The following is a 19,239-nucleotide window of genomic DNA, read 5'->3' as shown; positions in this document are numbered from 1 at the left end:
ATCTGATAATAAATATGCTTTAGTTAAAGAAAGACTGTTAAACACATTCAAAGAGAGCGAAAATAAGAGAATTAAGCGCTTAGTCACTGGCATTGACCTTAAGGATATGAAACCCAGTCAGTTACTTCAAAAAATGAAATCGCTCGCTACTGATGACATTTCAGATAAAATACTTAAAACGTGGTTTCCGACGAAGGGTTAGACAAAATAGCTTTAATGTCCGACAAAATAATGGAAATGAATTCAAAGCCTGAATTTATTCCTCTGCCAAAAATTTTAATTCAGTTGATGAGTTACACAAATAGAAACTTCTCTGGTAACACAAATAGAAACTTTAAGTGTTTCTCGCCAATCTCGGTCTTGGAATCGTAGTAATGATAGATACAGAGAGCTAAGTAGAAGTAATAAACGTAAAAGATTTAATCCAAATGGAAAGTATTGTTATTACCATTACATGTTTGGCTCAAAATGCGTTCCTGAAAAGTGTCAACCTAATTGCTCTTGGGGTCAAAAGACGTCGGAAAACTTAAACCAGCAGCGGAATTAGTGGCTGATTTTGCTGCAGGTTATGTTCAGGATAACCGCAAACACCGAATATTTGTGACTGACAAACACACGGGTTTGCATTTTCTAATTGATTCCAGTGCAGATGCTTGTTTATTACCTACTACAAAAAAAAAAAAAAAAAAAAGGTAAACTTCAAAGTGACTTCAAATTATATGCCGCCAATGGCACAGAAATTCCCACTTATGGGGTAAAATTTTTAACGCTTGATCTCGGCCTTCATTGAGCTTTTCAATGGCTATTCATTATTGCCAAAATTAATAAAGACATAATCGGAGCAGACTTTTTGGACCATTTCAAGTTAATTGATTTAAACAACAAAATATTAATCGATGGTGTAACTAACCTTACTACTAAATGTGACATTATATCCATCTCCAAAATGAATGATATAAGTTTAGTACATGATAAGTTAAAATATCATGATCTGTTATCCAAGTATCTGAATACAGTCCAAAGTCATTAATTCGGACACCCATAATCCGGAATGATCTATAATCCGGACCTCAAAGCTACAACTTTCTGCGCGTGCGTTGCGTTGACGCATGCGTGTAAGAAATTTACGGCTGCGAATTTGCGTGTGCGCAAAATACATTTACGAATGCGCGTTTAATGTATAACGGATGGTATAAGCTAAGCTAAGCTAAAATTATCTAATTATCTATTTCTGTTAATGTTGCAGATTGCATTGTTCCTTAATCTTCGAATTGGATCTGGCTTATTATTTTTTGCAGACTGTTAGAGCAATTTTTTAAAAGTAAGCTTGAACTTTCGATTGTGTCAAATAGAATTTCCGATTTATATTTACTAATATGTAACGGATCTACAAAGCGAAAGTATGTTTCGGAGTCCATTAAACAAAAAGTGGAATTGCTGCAAAAAATGTATAAGTGCATATCCTTTGTTTATCTAAACTTTGTTTATCTTTAACGCGGTGATGGTGCGCAATGAATTGGAAGTTGATCTGTCAACACTATCCTTATCTTCAGGGCAGATGTTTTTATTTTATTTGGCTTATAATTGCTTACTAAATGTAGTATTTCATTTCGATGTACTCTGTCTTTGATATGATTTAAATCAAATGCCTCGTCATTGTAATTCGCTTCCAATAGTGAAGAAACTGACAGAGGTTATTGAAAACGAAAAAATTTCGATTGACAAATTAGTCGGTATTCTCGACACAGCAATTATAGGACTTGAACAGCGGAACTGAACAAGAAATTATGTCTGTTTGTAGAATTAAAGAGAATGTATTATCACATAAAAAACGAAGCAACTTAAACAACTTACATTGAAAGAAATGTTTAATAAAGTAAACAAATAAATATTAAGCTTTTTTTTTTTTTTTTTTTTTTTTTGTAAATTTTGATACAGATCATAATTGTTCTTTATTTCGTAAATTACGGTTTCATATTTTTAATTTTATAATTTCTGCATGCCATTTTACCAGATTTAAATTGATGATCTATAATCCGGAATCGCCGAAGTCCCGACGAGTCCAGATTAACGACTTTTGACTGTATTATAAAACCTAATCTTTTGATAACAAATGTTAAGCATAATGTTAAGTATCACATTTTAACTGAAGGTCAACCGGTGTATTGCAAGCCAAGACAGCTAGACAGTAAAAAGTTACAGATTTCCAAACAAGAATTTCAGTATATGTTGAAAAACAACATAATAAGACAGTCTACATCTCCATGGGCTAGTCCTCTCCACTTAATCTCTAAAAAAAGAGGGAAATTTTCGTCCCTGTGGAGACTATCGAAGACTTAGTGCTATAACTATTCCTGTCAGACATCCTATCTCTAAGATTACTGATTTTAACCCTATTTTAAAAGACAAAAAAATATTTTCCAAAATTGATTTTTTCAAAGCCTATTTCCAAATTCCTATAGCCGAAGAGGGCAAACAGAAAACCACCATAATTACGCCATTTGGCCTCTATGAATTTAATGTAATGAGCTTTGGTTTGCGAAATGCACCAGCTACTTTTCAAAGATTCATACATGAAGTATTTCAAAGTTTGGACTTTACTTTTCCATATCTTGATGACATATTAATTGCTTCTGCCTCAAAAGAAGAACACAGACATCACTTGAAACTTGTTTTTGATAAATTGGATAAATACAGTTTGAGAATCAACATTTCTAAGTCGATCATGGGTGTTGATAACTTAGAATTTTTAGAATATCTTATAACACCGGAAGGATCTCGTCCTCTATCTGAAAAGGTCAAAGCAATATTGAATTATAAATTACCTGAGACTATCCATGATTTGGGAACTTTCTTCGGGATGCTTAATTTTTATCAACCGTTCCTGAAAGATGCTGCTAAGACACAAGCAATACTTCATGAATACCTAAAGGGTGCTAAGAAAAAAGATAAAAGAAAAATTAAATGGTCAGATGAAGCTATATTTAACTTTGAAAAATGTAAACAGGATTCGGCAAACGTAGCTCTTTTAAGTTATCCCAATTCAGATTTGCCTTTGTCACTATGCACGGATGCATCTGATTGGACTATTGGTGCAGTTCTCCAACAGTTTGAAAATGGAGCATGAAAACCTTTAGCATTTTATTCAAAAACATTAAATAGCACTCAGAAAAATTACAGTACTTATGACCGCGAGTTACTGGGAATATATCTTGCAATTATTCATTATAGACATATGTTAGAAGGTCGCGATTTCAAAATTTTACGGTTCATAAACCATTAGTTTATGCTTTCAGACAAAAGAGCAAAAAGGCATCACCAAGACAAATGTGCCAACTGCAATACCTATCTCAATTTTCTACTAACTTTTAGTACATCTTGCCATATTAGTGGAAGTGAAAACATTGTCACAGATCAGTTATCAAGAATAGCCAATGTCTCAATTTCACTCATTGATTATGGTAAAATTGCTGACAAGCAAGTTATGATAAAGAATTACAAGATTTTCAAGCTCAAAATAAAACATTAAATTTCAAAAGTTTACTTCCATCTGGTAGAAATCTGTGGTATGATACATCATCTTCTAACATTAGACCATTTATACCCAAGCAGTTTAGAATGGAGATATTTCAACAAATCCATGGCCTCGCTCATCCAGGAATCAAGTCGACCATTAAAGAAATGACGTCCAAATTTATTTGGCCAAATATCGAAAAGGATATACAAACATGGAGTCGTGCCTGTATTAGTTGTAAAAAAAAATAATGTTTCAAGTTGTGATATCACCCCTTTCTTCATCCTCCACCTCATAGAGAAAACACTCCACCCTTTTGTATTTTTAACATTTATTGCACAAACACAAAACTAATACTAAAACTACAATACTAATAACTGAAATATACGAGGGCTATCCAGAAAGTAGATTACGTTTTGGAATAAAAAAATAAACAAAGTATAGGAAACAAATTTTATTATATACAGATGAAAGCCACACTCAAATACTACTTTTCTACATAGTCACCATACAAATTAAGGCATTTATCGTAGCGATGTACGAGCTTGGAAATTCCTTCGTCGAAAAATTCGGCCGCCTGCGCCTTCAACCACTTCGTTACCTCTTCTTGCCTTCCATCTTACACAAAACTTGTGGTAACCAAGCTTTTCGCTGATGATTTCGTGCAACAAACTTCGCGAAATTTGTGGAAAACTCAAAGAAAGTTCCGTTATTGTGAAATTTCGATTTTCACGGACTTTAGCATCGACTTTTTCGAGAAGTTCGGCGGTCACTATGCTGGGTCTCCCACTTCGATCTTCGTCGTGAACATTGGTTCGGCCATTTTGAAATCTTATGACCCACTGACACACTCCACCTTCAGTGATAATGTTGTCCCCATACACTTCACGAAGCTGCCGATAGATTTCTATCGGTTTACAGTTTTTTGCAGTCAGAAACCTTATTACTGAGCGCAGCTCGCGGGATTTTCAATTAACGCAGACATTTCAAACCGTCACAGTATCTGAACGGAGCACAGCACGAACCTCTCACTAGCACGGCTAGATGCAGACTGAGCTGCGCAACGCTCTGACCCCAAGATGGCCGCGCTAGCCCCGCCCCTAGCGGACACAGACGGAAACGTAATCTACTTCCTGGATGGCCCTCGTATAAAGTAATACAAGTTAATTTCGGTTTCATTAATGGCTCCCACAAGCCTTTCCTATGACCTCTCTCTTGGTCTCCCTCTTGGAAGCTAAACTTTGGCGCCTTCAGATTGAGAGCCAGCGCCCTCCATACATCTTGTTGGTTGGCGTCACCCATACATCACACCCCCAATCCAAGATTGAAGTAGGGTGAAAGCCTGTTGAAATATGACAAATTATGGTGACGTCAAACAAAAAAGTTACTTACTACTAAAGTCTACATATCAATCAAAACTGAAGTTGAAAGCTACATAATACAGTACTTATATAGGTTACTTCTACACCTACTACAAGACTTCTTCTAAACTGTAACATTTAAATGATTAAAAATTAGTAATTAAACAATTCTAAATGCAATAGAGTAGTTAAAGTTTCTATGGAATACTTTAGGTTCTCTATGAGAGTAGCTGAAAAAGAAAACACACACACACAAAAAAAAAAGTTCTTTCTTTCACACCAGTTACTCAATAGTCTCTAGTCTGGACAACGCATCTACATTGTTCAACTTAGCACCTGGGCAATGTGAAATTGTAATATCATACTTTTGTAATGCTAAAGCCCATCTCTGTAACATAGAAGATTGTGGTGCGTTCTTTGTGATGAAAGTTAACAGATTGTGATCAGTTATCAATTCCACAGGTGATCCAAAAATCCAAGTTTCAAACTTTTTCAGTCTCCAAATAGCAGCATAAACTTCCCTCTCGATAGTTGACCATGTTTGTTGTGTTTTGGTTAGTTTCTGGCTGGCTTAACTAATTGGGTACAACCTTTCCGTTTTTTCGTTGAGATAAGCAGACTCCAACACCTGTTGAAGATGCATCACATTGAATTATAAAAGGTAACAGGGGTATAAAGACTAGATGCTTCCATTAGGCATTTCTTTAATTTATCGAATGCTTCGTCGTGTTTTTCTGTTCAGCACAGCTCTTCAGGACTTCTTCTTTAGGTGAGCTCGGTTAATGGATAAGCTGTTTCGGCGTAATGTTGAATGTAATCTCTGTAATAATTACATAGGCCTAGAATGCTTTTCAATTGTTTCTTTGTTTGAGGTCTAGCTAATTTCTGGATACCCTCCTTTTTCTCTGGATCAGTACGATGACTGCCGGAACCAATGATATGTCCTGGATACTTAATGTGAGTTTTAGCAAATGAACATTTCTTGAGATTTATGGAAAACTTTAGTTCTAACAATTTTGAAAAAATGGTGTCAAGATGAACTAAATGTTCATTCTAACTATTTGAATAAACTGCTATGTCATCGACGTAGGCTTGAGCAAAATCTTTGTATTTAGCAAGGGCCTGGTTCATCACTCTCTGAAATAATGCAGCGGCATTGCGTAGCCCGAAAGTCATGACTTTAAATTGATACTGAGCCCGATGTGTCTCGAAACATGCTAATTCTTGACTTTCTCTTTCTAATGGTATGGCCTAATAGCCTTTGGGTAAATCAATGGTGGATATGACGTTGGCGTTTCCAACGTGGAATAAGAGCTCTTTAGGATTTGGCAGTAATGAAACCAGATGGCTTCCATAGGGAAGTCATCTGGTTTCATTACTGCATTAAGGGATCTAAAGTCAACACAAAGGCGAAGATTACCATCTTTCTTCATAACGCATACAATAGGATACGAAATTTCAGCGTTGGTTTCTTCAATCGATCCCAATGACAACATTTCTTCGTCTACTTGCGGCTTCAATGCTTCTGGGATTCGATAAACATATCACTTCTTTCTTTCAGTGTCATTTAATCTTATTTTATGTTCTCCTACTTTGGCAATTTGTACCTTATTCATAAATAAGTTTTCATATTTTCTTCACAAGTTCATAATGTCATTCCTTTTATCATCATCTGAATGGCTCAAGTCTACTTCGCTAAGATGAAAATGATTGGACTTCTTACTCACACTGAGTGTGGGATGGACTTCTCCTAGTTCTTAGTTCTCAAATATTACACCTACTGCCTGTACTTTTGGATTAAATTTTCTAATTTTATTTACATGTACTCTTATTGTACGATCTGTCAGTTTGACTCTGTAAGAATCTGGATTACAATGAGATACTATTTCTGCAGGTCCTGTCCATCTGGCATATAATTTATTACTGGAATCGGCTAGTACACTTGATCTCCAGGATTGAATTCTTTATATATATAGCCCTTCGATTAGCATATCTTGCATATGCACCTTGTTTCAATTCTGCAGTTATGGATGCTTGCTCTGCTGCTATTTCTAAATTCATTTTTAGCTCTTGTAGATAATCAACAGCACTTTTACCCAATTTTATTGGTAATGGAATTTTTCCTGACCATGATGATTTTAATACTGATAACGGACCTCTGGCCTCTCTTCCATACATTAATTTAAATGGGAATACTCCCGTAGTACAATTTGGAATTTCACAGTAAGCGAATAACAGGTATGGTATGTGTTTGTCCCAATCTTTAGAGTCGTTTCTAATGATATGATGAAGCATACGTTTTAGAGCTTCGTTATACCATTCAACTAATCCCAAACTTTGTGGATGTCCTGGTGTTGCAAATCTAGAACTTGCTCCTAATCTGACATGAAATTCTTGTGTTAATTCTGCAACAAAATTGGTACCTTGATTGCTAGCTATTACCCGAGGTATGCCCGTTCTCATAAAGATTTCTAGTAATGCGTCGCATGTTGATTTTGCTGTAATTGTTCTCAAAGGGACAGCTTCTGGCCACCTAGAATGTTGGTCGACTAAACATACTACATAAAGTTGTACATTGTGCTTACGTGCTGATGGAGGTTCAATTGGACCGATTATGTCTACGTTCACTGTGTCAAACGGAAATTCAGGTCTCTGAACTGGAACTATGGGTATACGATCGCTGGTTCTTTCTCTACTTTGTAATTGACATTTCTTACAAGTTTTACAGTATTCTTCAGTATCTCGTGACATGTTCGGCCAATAAAATGAATAGCGAATCCTTTCTTTTGTTTTTCGCATCCCTAAATGATTTGCAAAAACAGATTCTTGAGCTAATTTTAAAATTTGTTCCCTTCTAACTTTAGGCAATACCAAGTGACTAACTTGTTCTCCGGAAATTCTTTCGGTATGATAAATCAAATCATCCATAAAAAAATATTTATTTTTATTTCTTTGCGCGTCTTTATAGATATTGTGTAATGTCTCACATTCCCTCTGCTGTTGTTTAAAAATACTGGCATCTGAATGTTGACCCACATTTAATTTATCCTCATTTTCGTTTTCGCCCTGGATGCAACTTAAGACTAAATTTTGCTCTCCTCCTGTCATAAATAAATCCGCGCGGCTTTCGCCTTCGAATTGTTTTGACTCATGACTCCTCACTTCCGGTATCTGCAATGGAGACACTGTGTCGCAATCACGATTCGCGCTAAGCAGATGTGATTCAGAGGTCAATAAGTCATAAACATTTGGAGTAATTACGCAGGGAATATGAAGTTTTTCTGTTAAAGTTACTAATATTTCAACAGGTTTCAATAAATTAGGATTATCTGCATTTCTGATGGATATAGGAATTCTAGCCACTTTAGCTGATATGGTTTCTCCGAATGCAGAAATTAGGTCAATATTACAGTTGTTCTCAATAGAGAAATTTGATATGTGTTTTGGATTTATAACAGAAATCTCAGCACCCGAATCAGTTATGGCTTGGATTTTGTTACCTGCGACGCAAATATTTACCTTCTGCAATGGTTGCGTAAAAATTTCATTTGACGAGCAGGAAGATCGATTTTTGCTATTACTTTATCTTTAGTATTTTTCTCTGGTGTTTCCTTTTTTAAAGGAGGTTTTGTGTTACCGATTTGTTTCTTTGTGGACAAGCTTTCGCGAGGTGCGTTAATTTTCTGCATATGTAACAGTTTTGGGGTGGATATTTATTTTTATTTATGTTGCTTCTCATATGAGGCGGAATATATTTCAATTCTCTTGAATAGTGGGACGACTTAGCTATGTTTTTGTTAGTGTTAAAAGTGGTTTTTTTTTTTTTTTTTTTTTTTTTTTTTTTTTTTTTTTTTAACGATTTGCCTTTGTTTACAAAATATAGATCAACTTCTTTAGCTAAATCCTTAGGTTTTTTTCTCCTGTTTTAATATTAATGTAAGTTCCCGTTTCTCTATCTAACGTTTGGAAAAGTTTGTCGGAAATCATTAGTTGACAAAGTGTATCAAAGTCATTAATTTCACATAATTGACAGTAATACTGGAATTTTATAGAAGGCCTAGAAGCGAACTGAACATGTGACTCTTTAGGATCGCGTCGTGCTCTTCGGAAATTCATTAATCATTCATGAGCAGTTGGTTGATATTCTTTTAATACTAGTTTTTTAATGGTTTCATAACATTTTAGTTCTTCATCATTAATGTAAAATAATATATTATTTGCCTTATCTCCTATAATGTTAATCAAAATAAGAGAAAACACTCATAGAGAAAACACTTCACCCTTTTGTATTTTTAACATTTATTGCACAAACACAAAACTAATACTAAAACTACAATACTAATAACTGAAATATATAAAGGAATACAAGTTAATATCGGTTTCATTAATGGCTCCCACGAGCCTTCCCTATAACGTCTCTGTCGGTCTCTCTCTTGGAAACTAAACTTTTAGTGCCTTCAGATTGAGAGCCAGTGTCCTCTATACATCTTGTTGGTTGGTGTCACCCATACGTGACACACGTCATACAAAATCTGAATTAGAAACTTATGAGCAGCCTGATGAATGTTTTACTATAGTTCACATTGACTTAATAGGTCCTTATTCACCATCTGATAATTCTGCGTATTGCTTGACTTGCATTGATCGCTATACTGGTTGGATGGAAGCCATTCCTTTACGTGACATAACAGCAGAAAACGTTGTCAGAGCTTTTTATAAACATTGGATCACTCGTTTTGGAGTGCCTCACCAAGTTATTACGGATCGTGGAGCACAGTTTACTTCTGAACTATTTCGAACCTTGGCAATGATATGCGGAGTCAAAATTCAACACACAACTTCCTTTCATCCACAGTGTAACGGCAAAATTGAGAGATTTCATTGAACTTTGAAAGCTGCTATCAAATGTTATAATTCCATTAAGTGGTCCGAATCCATTCCAACAATTCTTCTAGGTCTTATGGCAGCCTTAAAAGAAGACTCTGGATATTCCATTGCACAAATGGTTTATGGGAAAACAATCAAATTTCCTGGAGAATTTTTTGATAAGCCGACAGTTTCTACAACACCTCAAACACTTTTGCTTAAATTGCAAAAACAAATGGAATTGTTCAAGCCCTCTGTGGTACAGCGAAAAATGATTCCTAAAGTTTTTGCCCATAAAGATCTGAATGTGTGTACTCATGTTTTTCTAAGAACTGATAGAGTCAAGAAACCATTAGAACCTAGTTATGAAGGACCTTTCAAAGTACTTAAAAGAATGGGAAAATACTTCTTGATACAAATCAAAGGTAAGGAAGTAAACATTTCGATTGACAGGCTGAAGCTAGCCTATTGTTTAATATCAGGTGAGCAAAGGCTGGAACCAGAAACTTCTGACACCTAGCCCAAAACTCAGACTTTGTTAAAATCTGAGACCAATGATGAACGATCTCGAGTCTCACGAACTGGATGACTAATAAAATGTCCTTTACATTTTAGTAACAATGTTGAATATTTTTCCTAACTTCTATTATTGAATATGTTTAATTGTAATTGTGATTAATGTTTAATGTTTATTGTAATTGTGTGCGAGTGATCCAATGTTATTTATTGTATTTAGTATTTTTAATTCTAATGTTAGCTTACGCTACATTACTCTACTACTGAATCTCTTAAATAGTAACACAGTTACTGGAGGGGGAGTAATGTAGTGGAACATAATTTAATGTTTCTATATAATTATTAACACTTCCTAAGTGGCAACATGATGTAATGTTTTGAATAGTTATTAAGATTCCCCGTGGGGCAATAACGAGTCGAGCTAAAAAGGTCGTTACTTGGAGTATTCCTTGATAAGCGTTATGTAAGCTTTATTTCTTAAAAGTTTATTATATTTTTATGTAAAAAATAAGTAACATGTTGCAAACAAAAATGGAAATTTAAAAATAAATATGCTATTTCTTTTAAGACCAAAATCAGCGTTTATTTCACTTATGAAATGCTCTGGCTAATCAGTTTCGATTTCACTTATTATCAAATCCACAGTACCACTGTATTTGCTAAATTTTTTCATAAAATAATAATACTGAATTTAAATCAATTTCAAAAGCTTTTTACCCATATTTTACATAAATATATTCAGCTGCATTGCATCATCAAAGTGTATAAAAACATAAATTTGATTTTTAAAATTTAAAATATCTAGCAAAATTTTAAAAGTTTTTGTCTTCAGTGTGACATAACTATATTCAAGCACTTATTTCTGTAGACGCACATCACAAGTACACAAAATTAATTTTAAAAATATGATGTATATGTTACGGTGAAACACCGAAATGTGGAGAATGTCGACTTTCACCTGTGAATGTCAACATTCACATAGTCGCTTGGTGTATGTCCGAAATATTTTCCAAATACTCTTATTTTTTACTTACACCGGTAAATGTCGACATTCACCATGTACTAATGGTGAATGTAGAACATATAACAATATTATATTTTCTTCTCCGTAATTCAGTCGCGAAAAACGCACTTGAGACTTAAAATAAGAACATAAGAATATAAGAACTTAATACACACAGTATATTCGAAAGGAGAAAGGAAAAAAATGGAAGTTAAAAACTTATTAAATTATGTGATTCAAATCTTATTTATTGCAACAACTTAAACTATTATTACACTTTGAATTGCACAAGAGTCCCTTGCTTTTACAACAGCATTTATTTGTGGAACACTTCCTTTTGCAATGACAGCATGTAGATATACTCCTCTCTTTTCTTCGCACCTACACCAGAGTGTATCTGTGATTGTCGACGTACATAGGTGAGGGTCCAAATGTACAAGAATGTAATGCGATCTTTCACCGGCGTATTTGGTGAAAGTCGACATTCTCCAATTTCGGTCTTTCACGGTAACATATACACCACGTGACTTCCTTGTATTAAATTATATGCCTTTTTTTTTTTTTTTTTTTTTTTTTTTTTTTAATTTAAACTTATTGGATTGCTTTGTCAAAAGTGCATAAACCACAATTGAATAAATGCACTCTTTAAAATTTACTATATTTGTTTACCATAGCAACATTCTGGCATGAGGTTCACTTAACAGTGTTATATTTCATTAATGTTATCACTCAGAATGCACAAAATTTATATCATTTGAAGAATTATCTAATCATTGCCACATGTTCTATTCAAATACTCTAATATATCTAGAACAATGTATAAAAGAAATTAAGAAAACAAAACAAAAAGGAAACAGTTTTCACAGACTATTATTGAATTAATTCAGTTCTCACTTCGCGACGTGGCAAAAATACATAAAAACTCAAAATATCTGTATTTAAAAATTGTGAAGTAAATCTTAAACACTTATTTCCTCGAAAAAATTCCAGAAGGGATTAAGCATGATTTCATTCGAAATAATAAATGAAGGCATTATCTTTTGTTGTTGCAAAGCGTAGGCTTTTTAAATTGGCAACAAATCTACTATTCTGCTCTTTCAAATGTAAACAAATATGTCCGCCATGTTATTTTAAAATTAGGCTTAACTGCAATTAAACAGCTTTTAAATTGTTGATAATTGTACAAATATTGCTTGCAGATTTACTAGAGGCATAAAAACCTTAACCAGAATATGAGAACAATATAATTCAATCATTTTTAAAGCAAAAAAATGCACAATTTACAAACATATAAGAGTGAAGAAACTGAGATAACAGAGTGGATATATATATTTTATTTACTAAAGAAATATTGTTTATATTATCTCCTAATATTAATTTTAGTAGAAGTATCTAAAAAGAGTGAACCTATAGGTAGGAAGTTTAATTCCGAAAATTGTTTTAAAGTAACTTGAATGTAAATTGTTAAAAATTTTGTACGGGGACTTGAATTAAATCATGAATAACAAAATTTCAATTGGAAAAAGAAATTTAATTAAAAGCAAGTAATTATTGCCATTGATCAGAAATTAGTTGACTTTTCAAGGGGAACAAACCAACTCCCGTTCAATGAACAATAATTAAATAAATACGAAGGTGTTTCGTCTTTTACTCAAGTAATAAGGTGATGCGAAACTGGCAAATTAAGTTAGGCCAAATATTTCTGTGAAGTGAAGGTATTTAGAACCAAAGAACTCATTCTTATTAAGTATTTTTGCTAATACAATTTTGAGTGAAAAGCAATTTATGTAGTAAAATTGATAAAATACTTGAGTAATTGTTCCCCGACACCCTCGTTTTTATGCATTTTAACTCAAAACTATTTGTAAAAAAATTAAACATTGGAAATTGGAATTATGAAATAGAACTCAAAGTAATTGAAATAAACATTAGAAAATAAAGAAATATAATGCTATCTTTGCAAAAACAAGTAAAATAATAAAAATTGAAAATTAATGTATATATAATAAGAAAAGGGAATGTACATGAAAATATAAAAGGCCAGAAAAAGCATTAATTAACTTATGTTCTTTCTAGTGGGATGTAGGTAAAGTGTTTTCTTCAGCGTCTTACTCAGAAGGGTTGTGTGTCCGAAATTCTTTATCGGCAGCGGGGGCTTTGAATTATTTCAGGCAGCAAAACTTGTGAGAAGTACTTTATGGGATGAGGAAGGGACTAGGTGTGGGACATTTGGTGTGGAGTTCTTATGTGAGTGAAAACGTCTGTTAAAATTTTTATAAACGTTTGGTGCCGCCGATTGCAACCAAAATACGAGGTGCACATCTATGTGTTATAGCAGTCCTATATACAAAATTTCAACATTAGCAATAGCTTTTAAACATTCCTCTTTGCAAATATGTTAAAAATTTTTCAGCTCAATGCTCAAAATTCTAGACCACTAAAGGCCCATCCACACGAGGACGCTCACGTAGTTGACGTAACTTTTTTGACGACGGCGTAAATTCGCGTGACGCAGAAGACATAAAACTGAGTACACTCCTGTTCAGCTTTTACGCCCGCGACGCGCGCATATAGCCAATAGCCGACCGAGTTCTTATCACGTGTCATAATCAGAAAACCTTCTTGCCTACCCGTTTCAATATGGCGTCAGAACCACACAGAGATGAGTTTTTGCATAGAAATATCATAACTGTATACAGCAATAAAATAATCAGCATTGTTCACGCCATCTTCAGATTTCTCAAACCGTACATATTGGTACACATTTAACATTCTCATTAAAGGGGAAAACTGTATATTTATAAAGCACCGTAAGTAATATGAACCTAAATAAATTACAGTTTCTACAAAATCAAAGTTTCTGCCTTACAAAATTATCCTTAATTATTATAAATATTTGCTATATCATGTGTAATAAAAAGCTCTATAAATATCCCAATATTAAATACACCAAACACTAACTTCAGCAATATAACAACTTCTAAAATAAAGCAGTTGACTGTGAAAGAGTATTCAATAAAATACAATTACGAAATTTTGGAGGAAATTTACAACTTGTGTCATACAGCAATCATTTATTGAAGTTTAATTAAATTACCTTTGCAGCGACTTCTACTTGTTACATTATTTTTCACAAACACTGCTATCACAGATAGCTGAGTGGTCAGCGCGCTGCATTGCTGGTGGAGGAATGGAAAGGTGGCAAGTTCGAACCTCACCCGTAGGCAGTATATAATTCATTCTCATTTTTGAAACGTGTTTCTTATATTTAATCATGAATCATTATATTCTTATTTTACCTATTATTATTCTTTTCATTTCTTATTTTATTTATTATTATTATTGTTTTTAATTTAGTTTAAAAATGTGCAGTGTAAATAGAAATCCCTATGTAATAATATATCTGCATCTCTTTATCATATATCATCTATAAATTCTCTCTTTATTTTTACTTTATTGCATATTTTATTATGCACATAATTTCTCATAAACTGTCCAAAGTTTGAACCTCATTCTAAATTCAAAAATAAATAAAAACAAAAACAAAAAGCCAAGGGAGGTGCAGTTAAAAAAATATGAAGTTTGTTTTATTATATGGTGGATGGTGTATATAAAGAGAATTATACTGTATTCCAAACCAATTTTATAAATCCTAATTTTCATACAATATAGAATCTGCAAGTCTGTCAAACTGGTCGATACTCATCCTGAAGTAATTAAAAAACAAGTAATATACCAAAAAAAAAATTAAGTCAATTCCTACTTAGGTCCACAAAGAAAAATTTAAAAAATAAATAAATAAATAAATAAAAATACAAACAGAATTTTTTAAAATTAAAAATTTTAATATGTGAAAAGCTGTATTAACATCAAGTGTCACTACAAGTTTAAAAAATTGTATTTGAACTTGACTGGATGAATAAAAAGCATTTTATGTACTGAAAATTTCAACAAGATATAGAGAGAGTGTGAGCTAATAGTAGGAATTTAATAAAAAAAAAATTCTCTTTGAATAAGTCGCTCTAAATAAATCTTTCGGACCCATTCTTGCCATTTTTTGCGGTTTTGCCTCTGCTTAATAATTGCACTTAATGGTAAAGTTTCAGCTATAAAAAAAAATCATCTGTTTTGGAGAACTTGCCGCAAACATACAGAAGAACAGCGAAGTAATAAGATACAGCTCTGTTGATGCTATATTACAGCGTCACGTGATTTTTGCGTAAAATAATTCTATTGGTTAAACGCACTCTTCGCGAGCGTACTCATTTGGACGGTTTTACACTGGTAACGTAAAAGCGCGTTCATCAGCTACGTTTCGAGCGTACTCGTGTGGATGGGCCTTAAGGTCTCTCTTGTTCATATTATCTTTCTACTTTCATACTTATATATATATATATATATATATATATATAATTTATAATAAGAAAACTTTCCATATACCATCTCCAAGAAACACAAATTTAGTTTAAAACCATGAATGAAAAAAAAAATTTTTTTTTAGTCAGAATTTAAATTAGTATTTAAAAAGTAATTACAATTTCTCTGTTAAAAAAAAAACGTAAAAATCTGCTAAGAAAAATCTTTAATCACAAAAATACCAAAACTAAAAGTATATTTTAAGTATTGAAAAAGCAGCTATTGCCATTGATTGCATATTAATCGACTTATCAAGGGTATAAACCAATCTACCATCAATTAACAGCAACTGAATTAATAGAGAGTGTTTCATTAATTTACATTTAATTACTTTATTTTGAATTTATTTATATATATATATATGTGTGTGTGTGTGTTGTATTATTTTTCTATTATAGGAGCTTGTTAGTTTGCCATGTATATATTTATGTGAGTTTTGCCTTAAGTACATGAAATCCAGAGTGTGTTTAAAAAGGCACATGGTAAGTCTATACATTTTTCAGAATTCCTCAAATTGTTAGTCATTGTGATTGGAGTTTTTAAATAGAAGAGTTATCTCATGAATTTGAATGATGTTCAGTTATTTCATTAGTTGTTTTTGAATGCATTTATGTGGAATCTAAGAAAAATCCTATATGAAAATACTTATAATTGTTACTGTTGTATCTGTATAGCTCTTAATGAAATATAAATTGATTTTTGATTATCGTGAGTTTCTAATAACATATCCTGGTTCTTTGTTGAAAGTAAGCAGAGATAATGGTTATGAATATAGTAACTACTAAATACCTTAATATTAAAAAGATGCCACTCAAATTGTTTTTGCAGTTTCACATATTTATTATAATAAACTACTTGAATGTAAAAATCTACCGTGTGATGTAAAATCTCACTCATTCAAATTTGTAGGAAATATGTAAAAAAATTAATTTCCATAGTAAAGTAATGAGTGTATGATTTTTAATTTTTATAAAAATAAAAAATTATGTGCTGCTCGTAATTAAGGGTTTTATTAAGTATTTTTAGAATTTGTTACATTTTCAGGCATTTATTACAGTAGAATTCTGATAATTCGCACACCCCAAGAACAAGGTTATGTAGGTTTGCGAATTTTAAGGATTATAGGTCATGTCTTTCCCAGTTTTATTTGTTTCCCATTTCTAATTTTTAGATTAAATCTGGATTGTTTTCATACATATAACTAACTAAAATACACTTGTACCTTCAGAATTATTTAATCAAGATTTATGAAACATAAAGTTATTATATAGAGTGATACTAAATTACTTTTACAAATTAAGAGGGGCTATAGTACTCACCCAGATGAGCAATAATTACCATAGAACATAGTGTCACATTCCACTCTTGAGTGTTAGCCATCAGTCTCAACTCGAATTAACACTCGAACGCCAAGTTTTCGGTTTTATCTGTTTTGTGCACTCTCTGTGAGTTTGTCACTAAACTGATTGTGCAACATTTGGTCTCGTTCATTCGCTCTCCCAACACTGTTGTGAGTTCAGATTGGAATTATAATATTATTCTTTTCTGCCTCTCAGAGTGGAATGCGACCCTATGTTCTATGGTAATTATTGCTCATCTGGATGAGTACTGTCACCACTTTTGATTTGTAAAAGTTATTTAGAATCACCCTGTATTTTAAAATGTAATTACACACAAAGAAAATAATATTAGTAAAGGAGGGGAAAACATAGTGAAGAGATAAAACAGAAAATTTTCTGAAAACTAAGGCCTTTTTGCAAAAATGCATCAAAGAATTTTACTTGGAAAAATTATGATAACTAAAAAAATGACATGATTTACAAACCTCTCAACACTAAAGAGTTTCCTAATGTTGACACAAGTTTTGATTTATTAAAAAAAAATCCCTCCTTCTTTCCCTTATTAACATTTTTTTTGGTTTAATGCGAAAAAAATTGTCTTCACGAGCTGTTTTTAAGAATTTTCCTCTTCATTGCCAGTGTTACTACACTTGCTTTTTGCATGGAATGTAAATGGATTAACTACAAGTATGTATGTAGTGCATTTAAGTCAAAATTTAACATTTGGAAAGTTTTTGATTAATCTTATAATCTCAAAATTGCTTTTAAAAGACAATGGAATATATATTTAATAGTAGTAATTTATGTAGGAAAAAAAGTACAGATTCATGATCCTTGCTTGGTGTGAAAGTAGTGATACATATGCAGATAATTCTAAGTAGCTTCATTAAATAATCATATATATAGTGTATTTTTGTTTAAAAAAATTATATGTATATTTGTAAGGAAAAAGACTATTGCAAATTTACAACACTGGACTTTCAAAAAATTAAAATTTTGTTTACTTCCAAAAATCAGTTCAGATTAAGCGGTCATAGATTATCAACATTTTATAAAGATTAGCATTTAAATTTTCAGTATTAAGCATGCATTATTATAGTTTAGTTACAGTCACTATAAATTTGTTTCTTTGTAGATTGCTAAAAATTTATTTTCCTGTAGGCTAAGTGCAACCTTCGGCACCCACCTGGAAATGAAATATACCGAAAGAATTCAATATCTTTTTTTGAAATAGATGGTAGAAAAAATAAAGTAAGTAAACAATCTCCTAAATCGTTACAAGATGTGCTACATTTATTAGCTGCAACATTTGATGCTTTCCTATTAATGAAGTGCCAGTCAGCAAATATGATATACTAGCGGGCAAGCCCGCCAGCTGAGCGGGCTGAAGCCCGCTGTTATTGGCCTTTATTCGCAAGTTGGACAGCCCGTTCGCCGGGATCGAAAGTTGGAGCGAACTACCAGTGTTCAGCGGTTTTGCGCTTGCTGCTCCCGCTTTATTCACATATGCATCCTGAAGACACTGCATACACGATACACATGCCGAAAATCACAAAAACACTCATGCAGCCAGCCCGCTCGCCGGAATTCGAAAGTTGGACCGAACTACCAGTGTTCAGCGGTTTTTCGTGGGCTGCGCCCGCTTTGGTCACATATGCATTCAGAAGATACTGCTTACTAGATATGCATGCGGAAAATCACGAAAAAACCCATGGAGCCAGCCCATACGATTGGATTCGAAATTTGGTCCGAACTTCCAGTGTTCTCCACCCACTTTATTCACGTATTCATCCACAAGATACTTCATAAACGTTACACATCCGGAAAATCACGAAAACATTCATACAGGCAGCCCATTACCTGGTATTCGAAAGTTTGACCAAACTACCAGTGTTCAACGGTTTTGTGCGGGCTGCGTCTGCCTTATTCATAAATGAATCCATAAGGTACTGCATATACATTACACATGAGTAAAATCACGTGAACACCCATGGTGCCGGCCTGTTCGTCTGGATTCGAAAATTGGACTGAACTGCCAGCGTTCAGCGGTTTTGGGGGGGGGCTGCGCCCGCTTTATTCGCTTATGCATACAGGACATACACAATACACATGACTAAAATCACGAAAAAATCTATGGAGGCATTCCGTTCAGCGGGATTCCAAAGTTGGACCGAACTACCAGTGTACATCGATTTTACCTGGGCTGCTCCCGCCTTATTAACA

General features: G+C 33.2%; 1 protein-coding gene across 2 annotated transcripts in view; it reads left to right on the top strand.

Annotated features, from left to right (window-relative positions):
• The window catches only part of Tip60 (Histone acetyltransferase Tip60), a 118,534-nt gene that overhangs the window by 74,193 nt on the left and 25,102 nt on the right, over positions 1–19,239 (top strand). For both annotated transcript variants that reach the window (XM_085815052.1, XM_085815051.1), the window contains 2 exons: positions 16,075–16,158; positions 18,178–18,267. In XM_085815052.1, coding sequence (XP_085671178.1) covers positions 16,075–16,158; positions 18,178–18,267 — 174 coding nt within the window. The remainder of the gene's footprint in view (positions 1–16,074; positions 16,159–18,177; positions 18,268–19,239) is intronic.

This window comes from Stegodyphus dumicola, chromosome 4 (genome assembly GCF_044657685.1).
Source record: "Stegodyphus dumicola isolate Sdum_Otavi_A_Nest chromosome 4, ASM4465768v1".
NCBI classification, from domain to species: domain Eukaryota; kingdom Metazoa; phylum Arthropoda; class Arachnida; order Araneae; family Eresidae; genus Stegodyphus; species Stegodyphus dumicola.
The sequence above is the reverse complement of the archived record's forward strand: the minus strand, read 5'-3'. Positions and strand labels throughout refer to the sequence as shown.